Source organism: Ammospiza nelsoni, chromosome 5, assembly GCF_027579445.1.
Source record: "Ammospiza nelsoni isolate bAmmNel1 chromosome 5, bAmmNel1.pri, whole genome shotgun sequence".
Taxonomy (NCBI): domain Eukaryota; kingdom Metazoa; phylum Chordata; class Aves; order Passeriformes; family Passerellidae; genus Ammospiza; species Ammospiza nelsoni.
This window is the reverse complement of record NC_080637.1, coordinates 40044090-40068941: the sequence shown is the minus strand read 5'-3', so window position 1 is coordinate 40068941 and position 24852 is coordinate 40044090. Positions and strand designations below refer to the sequence as shown.

At 37.5% G+C, this 24852-nt stretch overlaps 1 protein-coding gene across 4 annotated transcripts in view; it reads right to left on the bottom strand.

Moving 5' to 3' along the window:
* Window positions 1-3462: 3462 nt before the first annotated feature.
* METTL25 (methyltransferase like 25) overlaps window positions 3463-24852 on the bottom strand; it is a 54218-nt gene continuing 32828 nt past the window's right edge. Inside the window, exons 9-14 of one of the 4 annotated variants that reach the window (XR_009418492.1) lie at window positions 24375-24468; window positions 13864-13938; window positions 13169-13240; window positions 10761-11591; window positions 4002-4204; window positions 3463-3562 (exon numbers count right to left, since the gene is read on the bottom strand). Coding sequence is in view for 2 of the 4 variants with exons in the window: in XM_059472238.1 (XP_059328221.1) it covers window positions 11493-11591; window positions 13169-13240; window positions 13864-13938; window positions 24375-24468 (340 nt within the window). In the remaining 2 variants the exon portion in view is untranslated. Of the gene's footprint in view, window positions 3563-3828; window positions 4205-7494; window positions 11592-13168; window positions 13241-13863; window positions 13939-24374; window positions 24469-24852 lie in introns of those variants that run through there. The other 3 variants (XR_009418491.1, XM_059472238.1, XM_059472239.1) reach the window with 3 other exon arrangements.

Sequence of the window (24852 nt, the reverse complement as noted above, 5' to 3'; positions counted from 1 at the left end):
AAAAGTTTCTATTGTTGCTGTTGCTGTGTTTCCAAAAAAAAACATCCTGTGGTATGTCTGATTTACTACATATTTGGCTATTTTTTGTGCACTTTCTGTCAGTGTTCGGTCTGCTATCATGCACTGTTCTTTCTGGCATCAAATGTCTGAATTTCCTTCCTAGATTCTCTGGTATTGGTTCACAGCATACTTAATTTGATCATGATACAAACAGAAATATTAAATGTGTATATTACACATACCATATTAAGCTTGCAGAAAAGGCTGGGGTAAATATGTTTCAGAAATGTTTACTTTCTTTACCTAATTTATTTTAAAAATGCATTTCTTTAGCTTTGTTTGTGCCTATTTGGTGTACACGTTCCATAAATACTTTTGTAAATGCTCTTCACTGAGTAGTAACAACCACTAATTTTGATCAGATACTCTTTTAGTAGCAGGAAATACAGTCCATATTCATATACCATTGTTAATCCACACTTAATTTGCCATTGTTGCTAGCTTATGATCCACTTATTTATGCCACAATGCAGTCAGTGCCTCGTGACCTAGACTGGACTGAAGTTGTGAGTGAAAGTAGATGAACCAATGTCTGCACAAACAGATCTTGCTTTATGGCAAAAATTATCCAGTCAGAAAGCAAAGCAGTGGAAAATAATTGTTACCTACCATTTGTGAACCATTTGCAGGTGAAGTTATTCCCTGAAGAAATTAACGTATCCTTCAAGACAACAATTATGAGAGATAAATAGGATCTGTTAGTACAATTCACATCAGGGAGGAATCACAGCGAACAAAGAGACAGAATCAGGTGGGAATCCTGCAGGCTGCTTTTTAGCTCTTCAAATGGGGTTTAAATTAGATATAAGTAGGTAATGTATTTTATATCTAGGATCAGAATTCACATAAACCAATGTTTATGAGTGAAAAATTAAATTAATCAGTCTGTTGAAATGTTTTCCTGTTCTTCTGTGCAGCAAACAGACGCTTGATGTAAAATATTCTTTTTACAAGCAAAAGTGACATTCAGTTAAAAAATGAGAATGCTTTGTAGTATTCTTCTGGAAGAGTTTACTGAAGAATCCTTGTTTTTTATGGGAAGTAATTTATTACATGTCTGTTTTTAGGGCAACTTAGCAACAATTGCAGAGGTAAAAAACCCTGGCATTTTAAGCCAACAAATACACAGATTTTTCAGAAATTGAGTGTAAACACTTCTAAGGTCACTTTCAACAGAAGATACATTGGTTAGACACACAAAAAGAAAGGAAAAAAACCCTAAAAATATTAATATGTCTGTAGCTGGCTTTCATAACAAACATCAGGGATTTTTTTGTTACATAAAACTGTCTGTCTAGAATAATTTCCTTAGGTTTTTGGGAATGCAGAGCACTGGAATTCATGTTGTTCAGCACATCACTGTTTTTGAAAGCCATACAAACTGCATATATTGACTCTGTATATTGACATTGTAACTTTCTAAGTTTAATACTTTGCAGTGGGAACTGACCATTTCAGCATTTACCAAAAAAAAAAAAAAAAGATTTCTTATCTGTATGAAATCTTATTTCAGTTATTCCAAAATATGTTACAAACTTTTACTTCAACTGGAAAATGGTACTTCTCTCTAACATTGTTATCCCTCAACTGAAGGGAAAAAAAAAAGAACAGGTAAGAAGTCCATGGAAATTAGAGATAAAAACTACATTTATAATAGAAATGATAGTTGCCCTGAGGAGATGTTTAAAGAGTGAAGTCAGTTTTTGAAAAGCACTTTGAAGAGCATTTTGTTGTTAAGAGGATTGTCAGAATGCAAATGTAGTGATAAGGCATGTAATGTATATGCTCTTCTGCCAACAAAGGAGGATATTTATGATTTATCACACATAAAAATATTCACCTGTCTGAACAAAAAACTGGTTTTGTTTTTCTTTAATAATGCCCTGTAGGCAACCTGGGAATGATAAGATATATTGCAATGCTCAATGGCAAGCCTGTGATTCCACTGTTCAAGGGAAGAACTCCAGTTCAATAAAAAATGCTCAGAACAACCTGGAACAGCACGCCCCACCACACTGCAAAGCACAGTGACACTTGCAAAAGAGAAAGTAAATCCTGCACCCATTTCCTGCAGAAAGCAGTTCCCTCACTGACCACACCACTGCACTAACAAGGCTGCTCGCAGCCAGGACTGGACATAACAGGTGCAAATCAGGCTGACTCCCACAAAGGGAATTATCCAGCCTTTGGTGGCAGCATGTACCAAGAACACAGAAGAGCTATGCAGGAGCAATGCTTGTCTCTCAAGAACTGTGTGAGCGGTTCACTGCTACCCTTAGACAGCAAGGGAAAGCTCAGCCCAAAGTGCCTGAAGGCATAACGCAAGCAGTGGGTGGGAGGAGTAATAAAACTTTTTCCTTCTTCCTTGTTTATCTTGTCAAAAAACCCAGATAACGCTCAGAGCATACACACGCTTCTCCCCTGGGCTATACAGGAGTAGAACCATATCAGGGCAGCACTGCAGCACAGACTGGTGATGCTGCAGAGCATAGAATGAATTTGGGGAATCCCAGACCAACAGGCATATGTGGCCTCTGGGACACAAGGTAATAATACAGCAGTTTACCTGGTGTAAAGTGAGTCTATCTTCCCTTTCCTGAGATGGAGAATCAAAATGCGACGCTGGTCTCAAACCTTAACTAGCTAAAAAGCACTGAATTAAGCTGACATTAACTTCTGATGACAAACTGATAAAGAAGCTAAATGCTTACTGTGAACTGTAATCTTCTCTTGCATGTATTCGGATTTGTTTTGGCAGCTTTTTTGTACGGAAAAACGTCGCAGACATCTTTTCATTAAAAATCCTTTCTTAGGATTTTTGTTCCTGAGAAGCTGAGAGGCTTCAGGAACAAAATGTAAGCAATGGTTATCTGCTGCTGTGGAATGCAACAGGTGCATCTGTGATTGGCCCATGCTGGATGTTTACAATTAACGGCCAACCACAGCCCAGTTAGCTTGGGCTCTCTGTCCGAGACACAAACCTTTGTTATTCATTCCTTTCTATTCTTAGCTTAGCTAGCCTTCTGAGATGAAACTTTTCCTTCCATTCTTTTTAGCATAGTTTTAATGTAATATATATCATAAAATAATAAATCAAGCCTTCTGAACATGGACTCAACATTCTCGTCTCCTCCTCACCTGAAAACCCCTGTGAACCCCGTCACAGAGAAACACGGCATGGCTTACCATATCATACACTTCTCATTCAAGAGAACTGTAAAACACTAATGCATAAAAAAAATCAATGTTCCCAGATTTACTCTTCCGAAATCTTAGGTGCAGTTTGCCCAAGACAAGTAAATTAGCAACATATGAAGCTGTAATATTTCAGTAAACCAGAAGTGAATAATTGTGATACCTTTTATACTTTATTAATTTCTGTTGTTGCTAAATCATAACAAACAGGATTTTTATTACCTTTTCCCCACAGACAATGTGAAATAGTATTTTAATTCTCCACTGAGATTCTACCTCCAGTTACATAATTTTCAAGTCAATTATCCTGCAGTAAAATATTTTCATAAAATCACAATTAAAAATGTTTTCTATAGAAATCTATGCTTAAAACACATCCTAAATGGAATTATAAAAATCAATCAAAATTTTTGTCAGACAGTCAATATTTATAGGTTCTATTGAATTCTTGGGCTGTGCAGAAAGAGTTAATTAACATTCCTATCTTTAACACATGGTTCATGAATGAGGGATGTGCTGCCTACAAAGAGCTGGTAGAGGTGGCTAACTAGTGAAACATATCACTCAGATAAATTTGATTTCTTGTTTTGCAATATTTTATAAAATTTCTGCATAGAAGAAAGACTGAAGGGAAATACAGGGGAAAATGAAAAGTGAATACAAAGTAAAAATCTTGCTATGAAAATATTCCGTTAAAGTACTGTGACAAGTGTTGCTTTTTTTTAAGAATTAAGGCTAAATCTTACTTTTCTTGTTCATAGAATCAGTTAAATGGTGTTCATGAGAATTATACGATTGGATTCAGTCAAAGTACAGGCTGTGACACTTCAGTTGTTCTTAGGAACAAAAAGTGCCATTTAACTCTGTTACTGTATCCAGTGCCCTCATTGTTAAGGACTAGTGAGGGAAGAGAAAATCCTCAGAGTTTTGATGTATTCAAACATATTATCTGAAAAAAAAAAAACAACAAAAAGCCATTTAAGCCTTCTCTCAGTATATGTCAGGAAGATTTCAATGATGAACCAGCATTCACAATAATTTCTACACTGTTCAACTTCAATATGTCTGGATAAAGGAAGTGTATACGATCTCCTCACCTTCAGAAATGTAAATTTGGAACTGTCCTTGTACAAAAGGTATTTGATCATCCACACTGTTTGTCTTCAGCACATGCTTTTGTATCCAAGCCTGCTACCATGGTAATCAACAGAAATTAGCCAGTGACTCAAAAGACAATGCAGGTCTTCACGACATTTTTGGACAGACATCTTTTACTTAAATCCAGAATTTGTCTAGACCTTAATCCTAATGATATGCATTTTTACTATGTGATTCTCTAGCATTATTTACATTCTCAAATTAAAACTAAAATTTCTGTAAAATGAAAGCATTTCTGTGTTAGCTAATAATAGTCTGTCAATAAACATCAGAGAACTTTAAATTGATATAATTTGTTTTATATGCTGCTCATTGAGTATTTTGTGAATTGTGTTCTTTGAATTGATGCCTATGCCTCAGAGTATAAAAAGCTTAGCAAATGGCACACTTATTCAAGCAATGTACAGCTCTTTTTGCTGTTTTTAACATGTGTGTGCCCTCTTGATGACTTTAGCCTTTCTGATACTAACAAGTGAATTTAGGATTTATAGTTGAGAAACAGCATGGTTGCTTCTGCTGTCAGTCTTTATTCATTACTCTAATAATAGGAGGTGTAATAAACAGCATGGATTTACAACTGCACATTTTAATTATTGTTTCTGAAGGTCTCCATAATCAAGAGAGGTGATCACTTCTCCTTGCTGCTTTGGCATTTCCTCCTCCAGTGCCAGACACTACCCAGTTATTCAGCAAGCAGACAGCTTTGCTCTTTTCATCACTGACTCGTGAAAGACCTGACAGTGTGTTAAGGCCATCTCAGCTTCAGTCTAACAATCTGATTTGTTGGCTTAGTAGATTTAGTGCATCTTGATTTTCCTGATAAATTCCATGTGAAACCCAATACCAGCTACCCTGACAACATCTTTATCTACATCAGTAAGCTCATACTGGTCAAGATGCTAAAAGAAAGATGTATATAAATCTGAGAATTCTCTAATGAAAGCATAAGAGTTTTACAGGTTTCACATGCGCAATTTGTTAATCCACAGATAAAGTGCAGCTAAATTCAGAAGTGCTATTTTGCTTTTGGACAGTCTTTGTTAATCTTAAAGATATTCAATAATTGTATCTTGTTAGCATGTGTTTGCTACAAGAACAAATAAAAAGTCCTTATAACTACTGTGAATGTAATTGCAAAACACTAAAAAGAGATACTTTAATAATCAACTGCTACACAAAAAAAAAAAAAAACCAAAACAAGCACAGACTTGAATTATAGAACAGGTATAAATTAAGTGTTGTGTAGAAAACAACTTGATTTCCTGGGGCAAACAGTGTATCAGATGTTTGCCCCCCAGAAAATTGTCACTTTTGCAGCAAGTTCCTAAATTGTAAGGCAATTTAAAATGTGACTCTCCTGTTTACTTACTGAAAGTTCCAGTTTTCCTCTATTCCAGTTAAATAACAATTACATTTCTTCACATGGTTTATAAAGACCAGAAATACACTTTATGGTAACTGCAAATCCATGTAATCCTGTCTATGCATTTTGTATTTGTGAATTATCAAATTCTGGCCAACAGTGCACTTCATGATGTAACCTGTCATACACTGTGCTTTCCTACCCAAGAACACACACAGTACAATTTCAATTTCTTTTACATTTAATTGGTAACCAGAAACTATTTTCAGTACTTCAAATGCACATTTCTTAGAAAATTATGGTATATAGCAGGATTCCACTTGGATAAAACCACTTAAATTTACTCTAAAATCCATAAATAAAACCTAGGAATAGCTATCACTCCTAGTAATTAGTTGAAATACTTCACCATGTGGACAAGTGTATTCCTGGTCCAAGGTCCACCTGTGGAACAGAAACCACAGGACACTGCAGACCTGTTGATGACAGTCAGAAGTGACTGAAGTCACAGACCAAACTGACTGAACACATTTGCTCAAAGGATTTCAATAATGGTATCAGAAGAAATCTTTCAATGTTTGGCACACCTATTCTAAGGGTTCTGTGGCCTTTTAGCATAAAGCAGAGACTAGAATGTCATTCTCTTGTGATTTCATTAACAGCATCACTGTGAATGTGAGACAAGTGTCTATTTGTTTCCAGTTTGATACAGACATGGCAAACAGCCTTGAAGGGAATGTAGGTTTATACTGGGAAGATTGGTGAACAACAGCATGTTTTAGCAGTTGGAGGTCAGTCTTCATTATGTTGGTGGGTTTCCTTAGACATCTGAGTTTCATGATAATGTGCTCTGGAATTCCTGTGAAGAAAATGCTTTGGAGCTCTTGAATTGAGAAAGACTTGTGAAGAGAAGATATTGTGTACAGTAATTTTTAATAGCCTATGCCTCTCAGGATGTCTGGTGCTTACTAATCTTTCTGATCATCAGGAATTAATTTCAGGCAGAAAGCAACAAGAAGCATAACTGTGGTATAGCTTCTCTGAGGCATCCTAAATCTCAGAAGGATTTTGCTCTATCTCAAAGTGCACTGAAATACAACATTGACAGAGATAACAAGCAGGGATAAGCAAATTCAAAGAAACCATCTTATTCAGCAGTTGCCTGGAGATACAGGATATAGACCTACCAATCTGAGTTGGTTATTTCAGACAGGGAGAGAACTGCAGCTGGATTCCCAGAGAATTAGGCCATGCTCCCATCTGGCAGGATTTTGGAATTCAAATTTTGAATGGATTTCAGAAACTTAGGGAGCTAAAGTACAGTTCTAAAGGTTAGGTGGCTGGCTTAAGTGTCTGGACAACTGTACCTCAGTTCTAATTTGCTTACAAATACTGAAAATTCTTCATGGCCCACAGCCTAGCATGAATTCTCCTCTTTTTAGTGCACTAGGCTACACATCAGGAAGAAGAGATATCAGTGAGAATGCTAAAATGCATGGGATAAAGAGATTTAAAGATGCTAACAATGCTGGGTATTCAGTTACTTCCCAGGGAAAGTCTCAAGCACCACACCAAGTTGGCTAGTTCACACATAAGCAGGGAGGACTTCCTTGGTGCCAATCCTGTTTTACCGCTTGCCCTTAGTACCAGTAATATTTGGCAATATAAAGACACACTCAGGATAGTTTTTAGGAAAGAAGTAAACATAAGCCAGTAAGTACTCCAGTCATTTAAAAGACATATTGCTGCCACAAAGACAAATATATTTCACATGCTTCCCTGTTCACATTTTATGCCATCACAGGACATAGAGTTTCAAGATTTTAAGCCCACCAAGACATAGCAAAAGCATGTTAACTCTGAACAGATATCAAGCACTTTAACAGTAATGAATAATGTCAATGAAGAGGATAACTTACCATAAAACATACCTAATATTTAATCAGAAAAAAACCCTTGAAACTAAAATCCCAGGAACTAAAACAGCACAACATTTTTTGTGGTGTGATGTTACAAGTGAGAAATGAGACCTAGAATCACAGAATGGGGTGACTTGGAAGGGACCACGAAGATCATCTAGTTCCAACCCCCTGACACAGGCAGGGACACGCTCTACTAGACCAGGTCTTAGAGTCCTATCCAACTTGAGCTTGAACACTCCCTGGGATGAGGAGTCCATAACTTCTCTGGCATCCTGTTCCAGCGCCTCATCAGTTTTTCCTAACATCTAACCTAAACCTACCCTCCTTCAGTTTGAGACCATTCCCCCTTGTCCTTCTCCTCAGGGCTCATCTCAATCCATTCTCTGCCCAGCCTGTGTTTGTGCTCGGGATTGCCCCAAACCAGGTCCAAGACCTTCGACTCAGCCTTGTTGAACTTCATGAGGTTCTTGCAGGCCCATCTCTCACACCTGTCCAGGTTCCTCTGGATGGCATCCCTTCCCTCCAGCACACTGACCACACCACACAGCTTGGTGTCACCTGCAAACTTGCTGAGATGCACTCCATCCCACTGTCCATGTCTCCAGCAAGGATGTTAAACTGCACCAGCCCCTGAGGAACCCCATTCCACCTGCCCAGTTACAGTTGTCACAAAAATAGGCTTGCAGATTTTAGGGCTGCACTGACCTGTAGAATATTAATGTTGCACACACACCCTGCATATACTCTTATTCCTCCATCTAAGAACAAGTTTCAACCCTAAGAAAGATGACTAAAACACTGAACCTGTTAGGGAATGCATTGCTGTGCCACAAACAGAATCAGGCAAATGCCTGATGGAAAGCAGGTATCTCCTCTGTTCCTTAGGGAGCACAGCAAAATAATGGTCTGTCACACTGAAAGAAAATGGAGATTCTTTCCTATCAAAAGACTTCTTCATATTTAGGATACAGTTTTCTTTATGGGAGAACTTCTGGCAATAACCATGAGGAAAAGTGGTTTTATTCATCTTGATTACTGTCAGGGATTTTTCCACTGTGTAAACAATAACTCATAGGTATTCAGGCACCCAGAGCTTTGAAACAGCTTTGAGAGCAGACAGCAACTAACTTTGCTTGCATCCAAACTCATCATATAAACCTCTTGATAGTTATTATTCTAAGAAGCACATTGCCTGGTTTTGCCTGCATAGACTACAAAGTGCATGAAAAGTACTGAAAGAGCCTGAGAAGCTGCTGGGGGAGGGAATGCAAATTTATTCAGACCCTTTTAAAACAGTAGACAAGCACTAGTGCTAATCCTAGAGATGTGCTTGTTTTTCTAAACTGTTGCAAATGTTCTCTTAAGATAGTAATAAAAATTCATCTTTGAATTTACCTAGCATCACACACATATCACATAAAATTAACACTAGAGTCTGTATACCCTTTGCAACTTCAACTGTTTTCAGATTAAACCAGACAGGGCTTGCTCAAATGAATATTTTTGGGCCATAAAAAGGTACTTTCAAGCCCTTGTTTTCAGGGGAAAACTATGCTTGCTTTGTTTAAACATAATATATTCCCAGTTTTTAGAATTTGGTCCAAAAAAGAAGAGACTCATAACAGAAAAAAGGCAATTTCTTCCCCAAGTATACTTTTTCAACAGCACATAAGATAGGGATGACAACACTAACACTTCAGTAACAATTAGTCATCCTGTCTTAGCAGAACAAAATATAACAAAATCTATTTGTCTAGGATTTTTGTTCACCTTTTTTCTTTTTAACATCACGTACTTTACAGTGCCTTTTTATATCAGATATTATTGGTTTCTTCCTTCCAGATGCTTAGAGGTTAGGAAACGATTTTCTTTCTTTTGATTCCTCTCCTGGGAAAAAATTCAGCAGCTTGTTAGTTTCCTCAGTACTCTCTGTATAACAAAAGGTAGCATATAGGGAAGCCCTCGTTTTCCTCTTAGCTCTACTGCTCCAGACCAGCAGCTTCGATTAATTTCCTTGGGCACTGAAGATGTTAAGCAGCTCTAGGGATTGAATATACTCAGACCAAACAAATATCAGAATCTCCTACTGGAACCATGGACTTAAGGACTGGAGTTCTAAAACAGATAGCAGTGATTTTAGACAGATATAAAAACAAAATATTTCTTCCAAGTGAATGAATATATCAAGAAAGATAAGGCGTGTTAGAAAATTACCTAACTTCTCTTTTCTTGAGTGGTCATGTCCACAGGCTCTCATAATATAACAAAGTGCATCAGAGTATTCCACATCTCAGTCTCATTACTGTCATTATACAATTAATACAAAAATATTTTTGTTATTCTTATCTTCCATGTGTATCCTCCTTTCTTCTTTCCCCCATTTTCTTTAATGCTGTATTTTATTACTTATTTGTTGTCCTTTTTTTCTGTGCACTAGTAGTTAATTATATTTTACATATGCTAGAAAATTCTAGTAAAAGCACTAGGACTTAGAAAACAAACTTTTTTCTTTTTTTATTGATGGAAGATCTGCAAGTTTAATTAGGCAACCCATTGAGATAAATGCATCAACAAATAAATTTCCCACTCATGAACACAGCACAGCTAAAAAGAAACTGCCTGGGAAGTTTTAATTCATTTGGGTACCAAAGTATTTATACCCAACAGATTTGGGCCAGATAATAGCTTTCCAACACAACCCCAAGATTACAGACTGAACCCCAGCAGGGCAGCTGATTCTTAAGCACTGGGAAATCTCCCACAGGATTAGAGCACACATATTTTACTTTCAGAGTGACAGGCAAGCAAGTGCACGCCAGGAAAATGCCTGAATGAAGAAGGGGTCGATATAAAACTGTCCTCTGCAGGTAGCCACTACTTAGGCTCTTCTATAAATAAGCTGGTCCTGATGACCAGAAGAAGATGCAGTACAGAGATCCTATTAGCCTCTGCCACAGCATATGGCACAGCACATGCCACAGTTGAGATGGCCACAATACACAGAGTACCCTCATACAATTTCAGAGGCTTTAAGCATTCGCCCCCACAGAGGAACACCATACCCCATCAGAAGGCTTCAGGCACATGCCCATGCAGACTGACAACACTTCAGAAAGCTGCAAACATCTGCTCTTCTTGTCCTTTAGCCCAACCTTTTATACCCCTGATGTTGATGCAGTGCACCTGTGTGCCCTCTGCTCCCTTTGGTGGTTGCTCAGTGCCCCTGGGCACTCCAGGGCTCGTTGCTGTCAATGCTGCTCACCTGCTTTCCACAGCTGCAGCCCATTGGGAATGAGCCTTGGCCCCAGCCCCACTCCCAGTTACCACAAACTGAGTGCCTACAAGCCTCTTGTTTACAGTGCAGGGGTTTTTTTGTTGATACTCTGCACCATCTGAATCCAGAAAAGAAAAATTGAGCCTAGTCTGAGACTGCTGATGCCAGCCACAGGTAAAAATTGAGGTTATCTTGAGATTAGAAGTATCAAGAGAAAGAATATACAAGCATAATACCTTAAAAAGAAGAAATATAAATGCTATTTAAAATAATAATCACATTTATAATGTAACATTTATAGCTAAGTCAGATGTTCAACATTAATAAATGACATAAGGAAGCAATCATATTTAAAAGGAGATACTTATTTCTGAAGATTCAAAGAAGCATTGCACTTTTTTTCTTTTGCATCTGAAAAGCAAACATTTTACTTGAGGAATCAATAAAAAATAACAGAATAAAAGGGAGGAAACAGCACTATCAGTTCAGAATTTCCAATCTCTTTGCAATTTGCTTCCACTTAAGAACAAGGCTGGTTCTTCAGGGCAATAACTGCATAGCATCTCGGGGACTTCACAGGATCAAATAACTTCACAAGTCCAGACCAGGCAATGTTTTCCTGCAAATGACACATGACTGAAGTGCATAAAAATTTGTTTGACTTATAAGCTAAAATATTGTAATAAGTCCACATTTTGAAATACAAAATTGAAAATAAATAGAATGATCCTAATGCAAAGCAGGAAAACCACTTATATAATAAGAAAATGGGGGAAAGTTTGTGGTGAAAAAAGGACGCCCATAAAAGGATCAATTTTAAAGTAATTTAATTCTTTCTCGTGCTATCAAGTGATAGCTTCCCACCTGCTTCATCAATAAAGCTCTGCTTCTTGGTTGAATTAGAGCAAAGAAATTAAGGATCACATCATACTCATTTTATGTTGCACATTCTACTGCTGAAGCTAAGTAACTGACTTTTCAAATGAATCAGGCTGGCTGGATCTGGTCATCATGCTGCATTTGGCTTTTATAACTTTTATTTTTCTTCCTAAACACATTTTGTGAATCATTCAATACAAGACAAAATCCATGCATAAATTACATTTAGAAAAGGTGAATTAGTGCTATATGCAGCACGTTTGATCTCCCACCTTGGAAATGATACATATTTCTATGCAATTTTTAACCAGCTGGCATTTGGGAAAATACATCATTATTTAACTATTTCAGATTGCCTCTCTGTAACAATACCAGTTAGAACAAAGGCATACATTTACTACAATTCAATTGTTCCAAGTGCACCGTGACACAGAATAAAGTGAGTTTTCACTTATGATAAAATGGAGTTGTTAAAATGAAAGGTTTATAGGGGAAAACCACAGCTATTCAAATGAATGAGTTTAAACTTTATTTTAAAATTTCACTTTGACCATGGCCCAGAACAGAAGCTGGAAGATACTGCCATTTCCTCTTCTGAAATTATTAGTTGTGTGAAAAATGTTTACTGGTGCAGAAAAAGTATTACCAGTGCTTTCAAGTTAACCAGGCCAAGCTCCAAATCAGTGTTAGAAGAAACAGTGTAATAAGGGAAATCATTGTGGAGCAAATGTAGTAGCATTTGCTTATTATATCCCAGATCTATACTTGTAAAATATATCCAGGCTGTATGTTAGTCAAATGTACCTCAGCTGACCCATACAGTTAGAAAAAGCACACTCTCTCTCTCTCATTATTGATCTTAATTAAGAAACAGTAAAAGAAAGTCATAAGCATTTTGGATTTAATTCAAAATTTTTTTCAAATATGTTCCAAAGCACATTAATTGAAAGTTCGAGTATTAACAGCACAGTATTTGTTTAGCATTTCCAAAAATTTTAGATTATTAAATATCTCATTATGGTGTATAAAATGAGATTTGATACATCTTTAATTAATTGATTTTTTACTATCTATTGACTAGTAATTACCATATAATTAAAAGAGCATAAACTTTACTGTTGCTGCTTTGTTGAAAATAAAAACATCTGCTGGGCATATGTTTATACTAAATGGAATGAATGCTTATACTTTTGCAAATATGATGAGAATAATAATTCTGCAACAGAGACTTTTTGTCTGCACAGTAATAAATTGACTGAAATGGCCTCATTTCTGTGATGTAGCCTTTAGGTATCATAAAAGAGAATGCAAAAATACCTGCTCCTTGAGGTAGCAAAGACGATCCAGAAGTATCAAAACTTCTATGCAAGGAGCCAGAACAACCTTCAACTGAAAGAAAGATTAGATGCTACAATCCTTTTGGGAAAGACAGGCAATACACTTCCAAATGGCTACATTTCCTCACAAGAATTCCAGGAAGGTAAATCATTTTTTAGGGGTTCTGTTGTATAAATGTCACCTTGCTAGTTCTCCCTATGGGATGGCCATCTTCAAAACAGTTTATATTAAAGATCAAAAATACATGGAATGCCATAAAGTCAGGGAACTATGTTATTTAGTTGTTTTTCAGACATTGTCCAACAAGAAAATAATATTAAATGTAGCAGAACAATTTTAAAGAGGGAAATAATGAATTTCAATAAAAAGAGTTTTTTATGAAATAACGGCATGGAGACCAGTCTAGATTTAAAAGGAGACTGACATTCCATTTTCCAGTGCAATAATCCCTCTTGAAAAAGAATCTACCATGTGTTCACTTTATTACTTTACTTACACCTAATATAGTTCTGGAATAGGATATGCTCCAAAGTATGGAAGGGGGAACTGCTTTGTTTTTTGAGATTGCATACCACAGTGTGAGACAGTCCACCTCCACATAAAAATTAACAGGGTTTTGTTCTAGACTAGAACATATATATGCAAGGTAGTAGTAATAATCCTACAACTTTTACCATATTAAATGCTTCAAGCTCATTCATTCTGTCCTTGTACTTTTCATAGTAATCCATTATACAGCTGTCTGGGAGCTGCAAGGGATTAAAAAAAGAGATATCAGAGTTATTGTTGTTACTTCTTCAAGGGAACTTCAGAATTAAATATTGTCGCACTACAAAATGAAATCTGTGTTTCATTTTTTAAATTAACACTTTGCTAATATTTATAATAATTTTACAACAGCAGTTTCTCAGTTTTTATTTAGAGTAACTGTTCTTCACACAGCATTTTCCACTGACATGAAATACTGAGATATATCCATTATTCAGAAAACTCCAGTCATCCTTAAATGAGAATTACACAGTGAAGTGGAGAGTAGCCAGCACTGCTGCTATGACTGTAAATGCCACAATTTGGGGCTGAATTTCATACACAGACAGTCCAGGAACTTGACCAAGCCTTTTTAGCCCTTGCTGGCCAGTGCAGCAGAGCAGCTGCGACCATGAGTGCTCTTCACAAAGCATGTTCTCTAAAGGGCAGCCAGACCACCACATCTCCTGGCTTTTGAAGGTCATGATGTGTCTGCTCTGCTGGCCACAGTCCTGGATACTGAACAACACACTTGAGCTGGCCAAAGAAGTGGGAGGTAGGATTGCAGCATTATTGCTGATGGAGGCCGCTGGGAAGAGCAGAGCTGGAAGAGCCTGATGCAGTACTGGGAGTTTTGCAGGATGGCTGTTCTGTCATGGCTATGGAATGAGGGAGTCCAAACTTAGCAGAAAAGTAACAGCTCTGACAGACATGGAGATGCACTGAGGGACATGGCTTAGTGGTGGACTTACAGTGCTGAGTTAACAGTTGGAATTGCTGCTCTTAAAAGTCCTTTTCAGCCTAAATGGTTCTATGACAAAGGACTAGGAAAGCTGAAGTGATAATAAATTTTTGCACATTTTGTTAGAAGAATCAGATGATCTGAGAGCATGTAGCTAATACAGTTGTAAAGAAGTAAAATCTTTGTCTAAAATAGGGAAACAAACCAGGAAACATTTAAAAATATATAAGTTTTCAAATCAGGTGAGTATTATAAACTTTATCCTGGGACAGCCAAGAAGGGATTGAAGTGACCTCAGAACTATTAATCATTGTCACTGAGAAGTTCTCAAAGAGAATATGTCAGACAGATAGCAGATATATATGTCTATTATAGAGCAGACACTTCAGATCCAATGCACTGATGAAAAAATGGAACAAATAGAGAATTAAACCAGTGAAAGATGAGCAAATGAGTAATAACACAAATTCATCAAGAATAAATCACAAGTCAGTCTACTTCACTTTTAAGGAGGGTAAAAGGATTCATGACACACAAAAACAACTGGTTCTCATATATTTTGACTTCAAAAAGATTTTTGATAACATTTCCCATATAATTTTATAAGCAAATTTGGGAAACAAACTTCAGTATAAAGTACAAAAAAGTCAACAAGACTGTTTGAACGACCATAACCAGAATGTGGTTCTTAATGAGTCTTTGAGCAACTGGAACGACCTGCTGACTGGAGGTCCATTAAGGAATGCAATATTTTCATTAAGAATTCAGACAATAGAACAGAAACCACATTAGCTAAGTCTGCAAATGTGCAACAGGAAGGCATTGCCAGAACTTAACTTTCGTAAACTGGAGCACTGCTTTGTGCAGAAGTTTGAAATGCTGTGCAGAAAAGCAGAAGGCAGAAATAATCAGCTGTTCAGGATGGGGAGCACCAAAGGACAGTCTGGAAGATAGAGCAGATCATAAGCTGAGTGCGAGTCACAGTTGTGCTACTGCAAAAAAAAAAAATCCAAAAAAAACCCAATCACCATTCTGTGACATGTATGGGAGAACAGCCTGCAAAGTGCAGGAAGTAATCCTTCAACTCTGGCAGTGGAAAAGCTCTAGCTGGAACACTGCATCCATTTTTGGGCATCAGATTTCAAAGAAAGAAATGAACTGTCTGAAAAAGCCCTGAGAGGGAAAATAGATCAGAGATCTAGAAAACATGACCTATGAAAAAAGACTCAGAGAACTGGAACTGATAAGGCTAAATGAGACAAAATTGAGAATGGGGATAATAACAGTTCTTACAAGGCTATCACCAAGAAGTTGGGAACAGTTTGTTCACTGTGTCTGTAGTGGATAGGGCATGAACTAATGGGCTTGGATTGCAGTGAAAAAAACCCCAAACAAACCAGTCAGCCAAAAACATGAAGAAACATTTTCTCTTAGAGGTTAATTAAGGACTGGCAAGGTTGTCAGTCTCAATCACAAGAAGCTTTTAAAAGATCCAACAAATACTATTTTCAGGAATTATGCATAATTCTAACTCTGCTTTAAAACAGAGAGATCAGAAAAAACTTTTGTAGTATTTCAGTCTTATTTTTTTAATTTAGAAAGTACATTCTCCCAGTTGCAAAGGCAAGGCTGAGTAGCTTATCCAGCAGTACTAATGTGGACTAACAAGAATTTTTTTGGTCTTATTGCTATTTTATTTCCTGTGAAGCTGTGCAAATATTTTAGAGTTCTTTTTGTTTTTCTCTTCCCCTCTAAACAGTCAAACCAACTAAAATATACTGGTCATGAAATAAACAAAATAGTTTATTTAACCTCTGCCCTATAAGCTTTTCATTTCAACTGAGTATTAATAGGGTTTTAGTATAATGGATTTTTGAAATTACAGGCTATTTGGAATTAAAATACAAAGATCTATATTTGGAAAAATGTGATCTTGGAACCTTTCTGCTTTTGCTTCCTTTATGTTCTCCATTTTTCAAGATGAAGCATTCAAATTAAAAGAAAACAAGCTGTGAAATGTTTGGCAAATAAAAAGTGGGTCAAAAATGTCTCTTGCACACTGCTGTACTCAAGTATGTGCTTTTCCATTCCTTCCCTGCCTACCACACATTCTGACTGAACACATCTTGCTGCATTGGACATAGACTAGGTACTATTCCAGGCTGTGCCTCACATAGCAGTTTGGTGAGCAAACCAATTCAATGCAACAGCTCAGCTGGAAAAGAGAGAAAGTGTCCATTGGCTGAAACTGCAACAGCTTTCCACCTGCCTTCGGTAGCTAACACAAACTTCGGCTCTCCTTCTAAGGTGAAGTGGGAGTAGTTTACTCTTGGCATTTTTGAAGAGGAATTGTACTTCCACATGCAAAGCAAGCCCCATTCAGCCACTGAAGTTGTCCAAGCAACTGTTCTCTGTGTTGTCACTCATTTGTGTATCAAAAAAAAATTCTGCATATACATGCATTGAACTTTTTTTCTTACATTTTGATGTTGATACTATAAACATGAAAAAACTCAAATATATACATTTATCTTAATAATGACTCTGCACTCAAAGATCTAGCTTTTGTTACTGACACTGAAGTGACCTTCATTTCATTTTGGCCAGTATTTCCTCCCCGATACAGCTACAATGTCTCCTGGTCTTTATCAGGTTGTCAACAAAAGGGCCTCGTCTCTTTGCATTGTGATGGTGGTGCAAGCTTTGTTTGGAACTGATTTCTTTGTGGATTGACATGGTCACTTCCACAGCCAGAACAAGCAGGACAACCTGGCAAGGTCTCCAGTGACCTACATGTTACAATACCATATAGGTATACCATATATACCTTAAATACCATGAGGTGCAGATGGCACTAAGCATGAGCCATAGGGCTGACTGATCCTTTGTGAATGCAGTGATCTGTTGTGAAAGCAGCAGAGCTCTGAGAGCATGTGAGATACCACACACCTGAGCACAGCCACCTTGGACTGCAGTCCCACAGGCATGCTGATAGAGCACAGGCTGAAAAGATGTTCAGGCACAAGGTGTGGGGCAATTACTGATACCACACTTCATGTTTGTTCAGAGAGGATTTTTTCAGCTCTGTATCCTTTTCTAGACTAAGAGTATTTTCACTGAATCAAAGTCTCTTTTACTGCCCAATGCTGCATATGTCCTCCAGAGAAGAAACAGCTTAAGGATGCTATTCCACAGTCTGTTAGATGCAATTCCTCTTTGCTACCTCAAAGGGACTGCTTCTTCCTGCACTGACTGCACAATTCCATGCTTCCTCTCTCTACTTGCACCAGCACTATCAGGAACACTAACGAGAGAACAAGAGAGCTATAAGGCAATCCTTCTAGCAGAGCAGTGACTTAGATCAGTTCAAAACATTTGGGAGAACATACCTAACAGGAAATTTTATAACTTTTCCATGACTAAGGTAGTTAAAAATAACTAATGTTATATATTGTAAAACAACGTAAAACGGATAATGAAATTACTGAAAGACTTAAGTTTATTTAGAACTTTGTTTAAAATTCACTTCAAATTAATGGAATCTATATTATTTATAATTATACCTAATTGAGATACAAGTCACATCTCTTAAGACTCCTTGTCAGAGTAAAATGCTACAGTGCCATAACTGGGATAATATTTTTTCTATGTGAAAAACAGTTATGCTTAAAAACAGCATTACACTTTATAAAGTGCTATGCAAGTTTAGTACTTCCCTAACTAACAAAGGACACAGGAAGTCTGTGAGATGGAATTCCTCTGTCCAAGAAAACAGTGAAGAAAGTCAACTCCTCAACAATTGTAAAATGCATTAAGTGTGTAAATCCATGTAGTACTTTCATTTTTTGACTGCTTTGACTGTCTCAGTTAATTGCTGTTTCAGGATTCAGGGGAAAGTGGAGAGCATTGTTTTGGCTTTGGCTCCGTGTTTGCGCAACAGCTGAACACAATAAAACATACCAAATTACAAATATTCTTAGCAAAGACCAACCAGTTTCAGATATTCACTGTCATTTCAAGATATCCACACTGATACTGGTTGTGGGGTAGACATTAAGATAGTAAGAAATCTTAAGCTAAAAGTCCCAATTTCTTGCAAAAATTCTTGTTAGTTCCCACTACAGCTGCATATATTCAGGTTAGCTCATGTCTTAATGTATTACACAATTCCACTACTGACAGTTTCCCAGTCTTAAGTGAGTGGCTTTCCAACACTTTTTAAAGCAAGAGAAAATTAAACCACACAGTAAGCTTCATGCTATCTCCCTTCACTTGCAAACTGCATTTCATGATATTCCATGAGTCACTGCTGAGGAGAATTTACAAGTCAAGGACAGTCTGTAGTAAGGTAAGAGTAACCAATCTCCACTTATCAAATGTAAAAAAACCCCAAACTTGCCTGATAAAAAGTAAGCAATTACTGGGGAAAAAAAAGTATTTTTGCACAAATTCTTATTTCAATATTGAGCTTTAACACTCAAAATTAAATAGTCTGGAGTTTGTAAAAGCACCAAGTCAATAGATTCCAAAGGCTGTCAGACACATATCCAGGCCTTAGCTTTGTGAGCACTTTCTCCATTTAATCAACTTAAGCTAGTCCCCTTGAAAGATCTTTTCCTAATCTACCCCAGTAAGAACAGGACACCAGGAAACCTAAAGAGTTTTGAGTTTTCTTTCTTAAAAACTCTAGAAGTACATAAATACTTATATGAGGACTTTTTGCCTTGGCAATGCTATTTGTAGCACTTATTGCCTTAAGCAGCAATCAGATCTGTTAATAAAGAGGCTTCATTTTAAATGAATTTTCAAAGCAGCTACAAACAGCTGAAACATGCTCCGATCTGAAGAGGAAGGAATTGCTCTTGTTGCTTGAAAGCAAAAAGGCTAACAAGCATCAGAGGGGCCAGCTACTCTAGGAGAGAGCACACGGATGAATGCTCCATTCTCCCAAAAGAGAGTTCTCCATTCACATTAATTAGGTAAAACAGTGAACAAAAGGAAAAAGAAATCTTGGGATAGAAAGAATGTCTCCAGAATCTATGTGACCCTTAACGCTCTGTCTGTACAACACAGAGTCTGTAGGAACAGAGTGAACTATGACAAAGAAAACAACCAGGAACAAAATACTGCTTTGGTATGTATCCAACTACTGCAGCCCTGTGCAGACATCCCTAGATATGGCCCTCTACAAGCACAAAGGAGCAGCCTCCCTTTCACAAGCCCATGGGGCACTTCAACCACACCAGTATCTGCTGGAGGGACAACACAGCAGGGCATAAGCAACCCAGGAGGTTCCTGGAATGCATTGATAGGTACTGCCTCCCATAGAAGGAATGGGGAGCCAATGCTCCCAATTCTCACCAATAAGGAATGCCTGGTGGGGAATGTGAAGCTCAAGGGGAAGCCCTGACTGCAGTGACCATGAAATGGTGGAATTCAAGGTCCTTGGGGCAGCAAGAAGAGCACACAGTAAACTAAATATCCTGGACTTCAGGAGGCCAAACTTCTGGGACCAGCTTGACAGAGTACCATGGCATAGAGCCCTGGAGGGAAAAGAGGCCCATTAAAGCTGGTTAATACTCCAAGCTTAAAGAGGAAGTAAGGCAAAAATACCTGAGGGCAGCAGGGAGGAACAATGATCTTCTAGCCAAACTAAACAGCAAAAGGGAAGGCTATCAAGAGTGGAAGCAAGAGTAAGTAGCCGGGGAGGAACACAGAGATATTGTCCAAGCACCAAGGGATCAGGTTAGGAAAGACAAAGCTCTCATAGAATTAAACTTGACCGACATCAAGAGCAACAAGTAAAGCTTTTATAGGTACATGTGCACACTCTCCAGAACAGGAGACTGGTTACACAGCTTATGGAGAATGCTGAGGTAACAACCTTTTTTTGACTGAGTCTTCACCAGCAAGAGTTTCAGCCACACCACCTGAGCTTCAGAATACAAAGGCAGGGACTGACTAAATGAAGAACTGCTCACTGTAGGAGAAGATGAGGCTCAAGAACATCTTAGGAGCCTGAAGATGCACAAGTCCATAGGACCTGATGAGATACATCTGTAGGCCCTCAAGGAACTGGCAGAAGTTGCTAAGACACTATCCAGCATATTTGAGAAGTCATGTCAGCCTAGTAAAGTTCCCATGGAAAAAGGGGAACATAATCCATAACTCATTTTCAAAAAGGAAAAAACCGAAGGCCTGGGTAACTACAGGTCAGTCAGTCTCACCCTGATGCCTAAGATCATGCATCAGATCCTCCTGAAAACTGTGCTACGACACATAGAAAATAAAGAGGTGATTGGTGACACCAACATGGTCATTGACAGCAAATTGTGCCTTCAAATCTGGTGGCCTTCTATGAAGGGGTTACAGCATTTGTAGATAAGGAAAGAGTAACTGACATCATTACCTGGACCTGTGCAAAACATTTCCCATTATGCCACATGACATCCTCGTCTCTAAACTGGAGACCACTGGGTGGGTAAGGAATTTGCAGAATGGCTGCACTAAAAGAGTTGTGGCCAGCAGGCTAAGAGCGCTGGGGCTGTGCAGCCTGGAGAAATGAAGGCTCCAAGGAAACCTAAAAGCACCTAAAGGGGACCTACAAGACAGGTGGAGAGGCACTTTTCACAAAGGCTTGTAGTGACAGGACAAGGAGAAATGCCTTTCAAATGAATGAGGATAGGTTTAGATTACATAAGGAAGAAATTCTTCACTATGGGGGTGCTGAGACATGGCAGAGGTTGTGCAGAGAAGCTGTGGATGCCCCATCTCTGGCAATGTGCAAAGCCAGGTTGGATGGGGCTTTCAGCAACCAGTGAAAGGTGTCCCTGCCCACAGCAGGGGGGTTGGAACTAGATGATCATTAACATCATTTTATGATCCATGGCTCAGAGAGCAATTCCATTAATTCTGAAGCTATAAGCAATATAACCATACCTGTGAAGCATCATGCTCACTCTACAAGACCTTTCCCTGCCCTCACAGAATGAGAATGTTTTGTCAGAAATTCAGTAGTCATGGTTTAAACCTCATTTTTACTACTGAAGTGATGTGTGAAGGGAATGGTCCTGTACCAAGACAGAAAAAAGGATTTCATTTGCATCTACGTGTTTAATTGACAGACTCTCCCACACTAAAAAAGAAACACCATGGATGGAGGAAATTATTTTGGCTCACTTAATAAGAAACTTCAGCCCTTGAACAGTAATTCTTAACAATGAATGGTGCTAGGTTATTGATAAATGCCTTTTTTTTTTGGTAGAGAAACTGTTATACTATGTTGTCTCACTCTAACTCATTTCTGACTGAGACTCTTTTTATAAAGAGTCTAATTCTTGCTTCACATAAGCAAAAACTTCATATCTATTTCACAAAGGAAAGACACAGAGGGGTTTCTTCACATGAATTATTGGCAGGATTCAAGAACTTATCTTTACTTAAAATCAACAGCCAAAAAAACCTTAGTATTTGGATAATTATGCCTGGTGTGTCTTTACCAGTGTAACATTTAGTAAAGGGCACACACTTACAAAAATGAGTATCAAGGCAGGTTAGGTGTTCTATATACTTGCACTCTCTATCCTGCCTCCACAACTGTCCACACTGGAAAATTACTGGATTGCCCATGGCTACCTTTTGATCAGAAACAGAGGTATTGGTGTGTATAAAGGAAGCAGCTGCGAGGCTTATCATGAACCATTAAGTTTAGAAGAGTGTTTACATCCCACAGTACAGATTCAGCTTCAGTGATAAAAACCATGCAAGATTTTACCATACATGACAAGCTACCAAACCCTGGCAGGGACTCCTAAAAACAGTGCCTCTACTCCTCTATTTTCCTTTCCAGTACTTTTATTATCATACAGAGATGAAATTCTGTTTAATATTCTGATAAGCCTAGTAAAAGACTGGAGACTCACAGTTTCTTGACTTCTGTATTTTAGAAAACATCATTGCACATGTGATACAGAGACCCATATGGAAACAATTTTTTCTCATAGTTCTCTGGTTGTATTACACAATGTCACTAAGTTTTAGCTGCTTTTTAAATATAACCTAAATACATTTATGCATTAAGAAAATGATTGCCTCCCTTTTTTTTTTGTGAATGACAAGGACATTTTTGATTATTTTGGAAGTGTGCTTCATATATGCTTGCTCCCACCTTATATTCTTCCCAATGCATTGGTTTTTGTCCACTGCCAGAAACAAAGTACACATTTGGTCTGTGCAGTACAGCTGCTCCTTTGTTCATTTCTAAATAGAGCTAAAAACCCAAATTCCACATAAATTTCTCTTTGATTTTGTTGTATTTCAGATCAAATGTTTAGGCTTCATCACATTTCTAGCTATGTAAGTTTTTTTTTTTTTCTGAAGAGGCATTTAACACATTCTCCAATATTGTGTAGATACAGTGCTGACTCCACCATGAAAACTGCAGGGTCAGAAGCAGTGTTAAGGGAGCAGTAACAACTTTCCTCTCAATAGTATCAAAATAGCACTGGTTTTGGGCTGCTGCAGATTTCAATATAGCTGGGAAATAAAAAATAATATTGTTTACATCAGCATAAAATCCAGTCTTCAGTATGCAGCCAGCTGCACATAAAATGAGGAGAAACATGAGCAAAAGTAAGCATTTATTTGAATCAGGTCTTTAGCAACCACATAAATGTGTAGCTTGAAGTAGTGTTGACAGACATCTTTGTCTTAGGGCAACCTGCATTTGTCCAGACCCTTCTTAGCAAAAGGCAACATATCTAAAATCAGACCTCTTGACACAAACTTTCTATGCTTACTGGTTTTAAAGAAAACAGAGAACAAATCTGCAGTAGCAGAGTTCAATCAATGATCTTGTGAACTGATTATTACACAAACAGTCCACTATTTCTTTTGGGTGACTGTACACACATGAAGAAAGACATAATTTTATTTCTAGCTGGGGTGAATGCATCTTGTTAATACTATTCATACAGAAAAGCAAACAGGTAACAACATTCTCTAGTTGTGATTTGCTAACTACAGAATTAAATATAATGCTTTTAAAATACAGCACACTTCAGGCATAAGTCCTTTTTTTAATGCTGTCAGGATGATTCCAATGTCATTGAATTTACTCGCTTATTTGGTTTTGCCTGTTTCTCCTAGCTCATTCTTTGATGTGCCTGGCAGCTTTTAAGTGATTTGACATTTTGACTACAGGTTTTAAACCTTACCAGAGACTGCAACAACATTTACCTTAAATATTTTACATGCTTGCCACTCCCACTTTTCCTTTGATTGCACTTAATTGTTTAACAATCTGTCTAGTACTCTCTAGTGTCTCCTTTGCACAACTTGTTCTCACAAGTGATCTTCACACAGTCATATTCTGTGCCTAATGCTATATTGCCATCTGTTGACCAATTGAGCAGTTGTAGGACTAAGAATAAGACAAGATACTCAGGGACATAAATAGAATCTCAAAATTATTTTAAATCTCTACTTCATATTTACTTCTTTTTCTCTAACAAAGTGATTTAAAATCTTCATCTGTTTCCCTAACATTTACTAATTTAAAGGTATTAAGTCTTCAAATATAATGTTCACACAGCAATATATGACATAAATCAACTCAATGGCTCAAACACTGCATTGTGGTGCTGACTTAAGAAATTATATGGATATAACAATTTCATACAGTCACTAGTGACTCACCTTTGAATCATCCAGTTCCAGCTTTTTCAGAGACCGTCTAACATAATCTATGAAGGAGGATGATTTGGAGAAGGTTTTTCCAACATGTCGATCACTGCAAACACATTACTGAGGTGTAGGCTTTTATACATCCAACAACAAAGTTCAGATATTTTTAACAGGAGAAATGAATCAGTTGGATGGCTACTACTGCCAAGTTAGTAACAAGTTTTCTTTTTCCTCCTTCCACTTAAAACAATCTAGCTAATACTTGAAGTAACTTCTAGACACAGCAACTGTGTAATTGTATTACGGTTATAATACAGTTATTATTTTACCTAAAACTCTGAGAGAGTTGAAGTTTCTTTTTAATTTCTTCACTAACATTTTTTATTTCCTTACATAAATGACAAAATTATTATTTCCAATGACACATTTCCTTCTATACTTCTAAATTACTTCCATAATCTACCATGATCCTGCTGTAATTTATTTAACA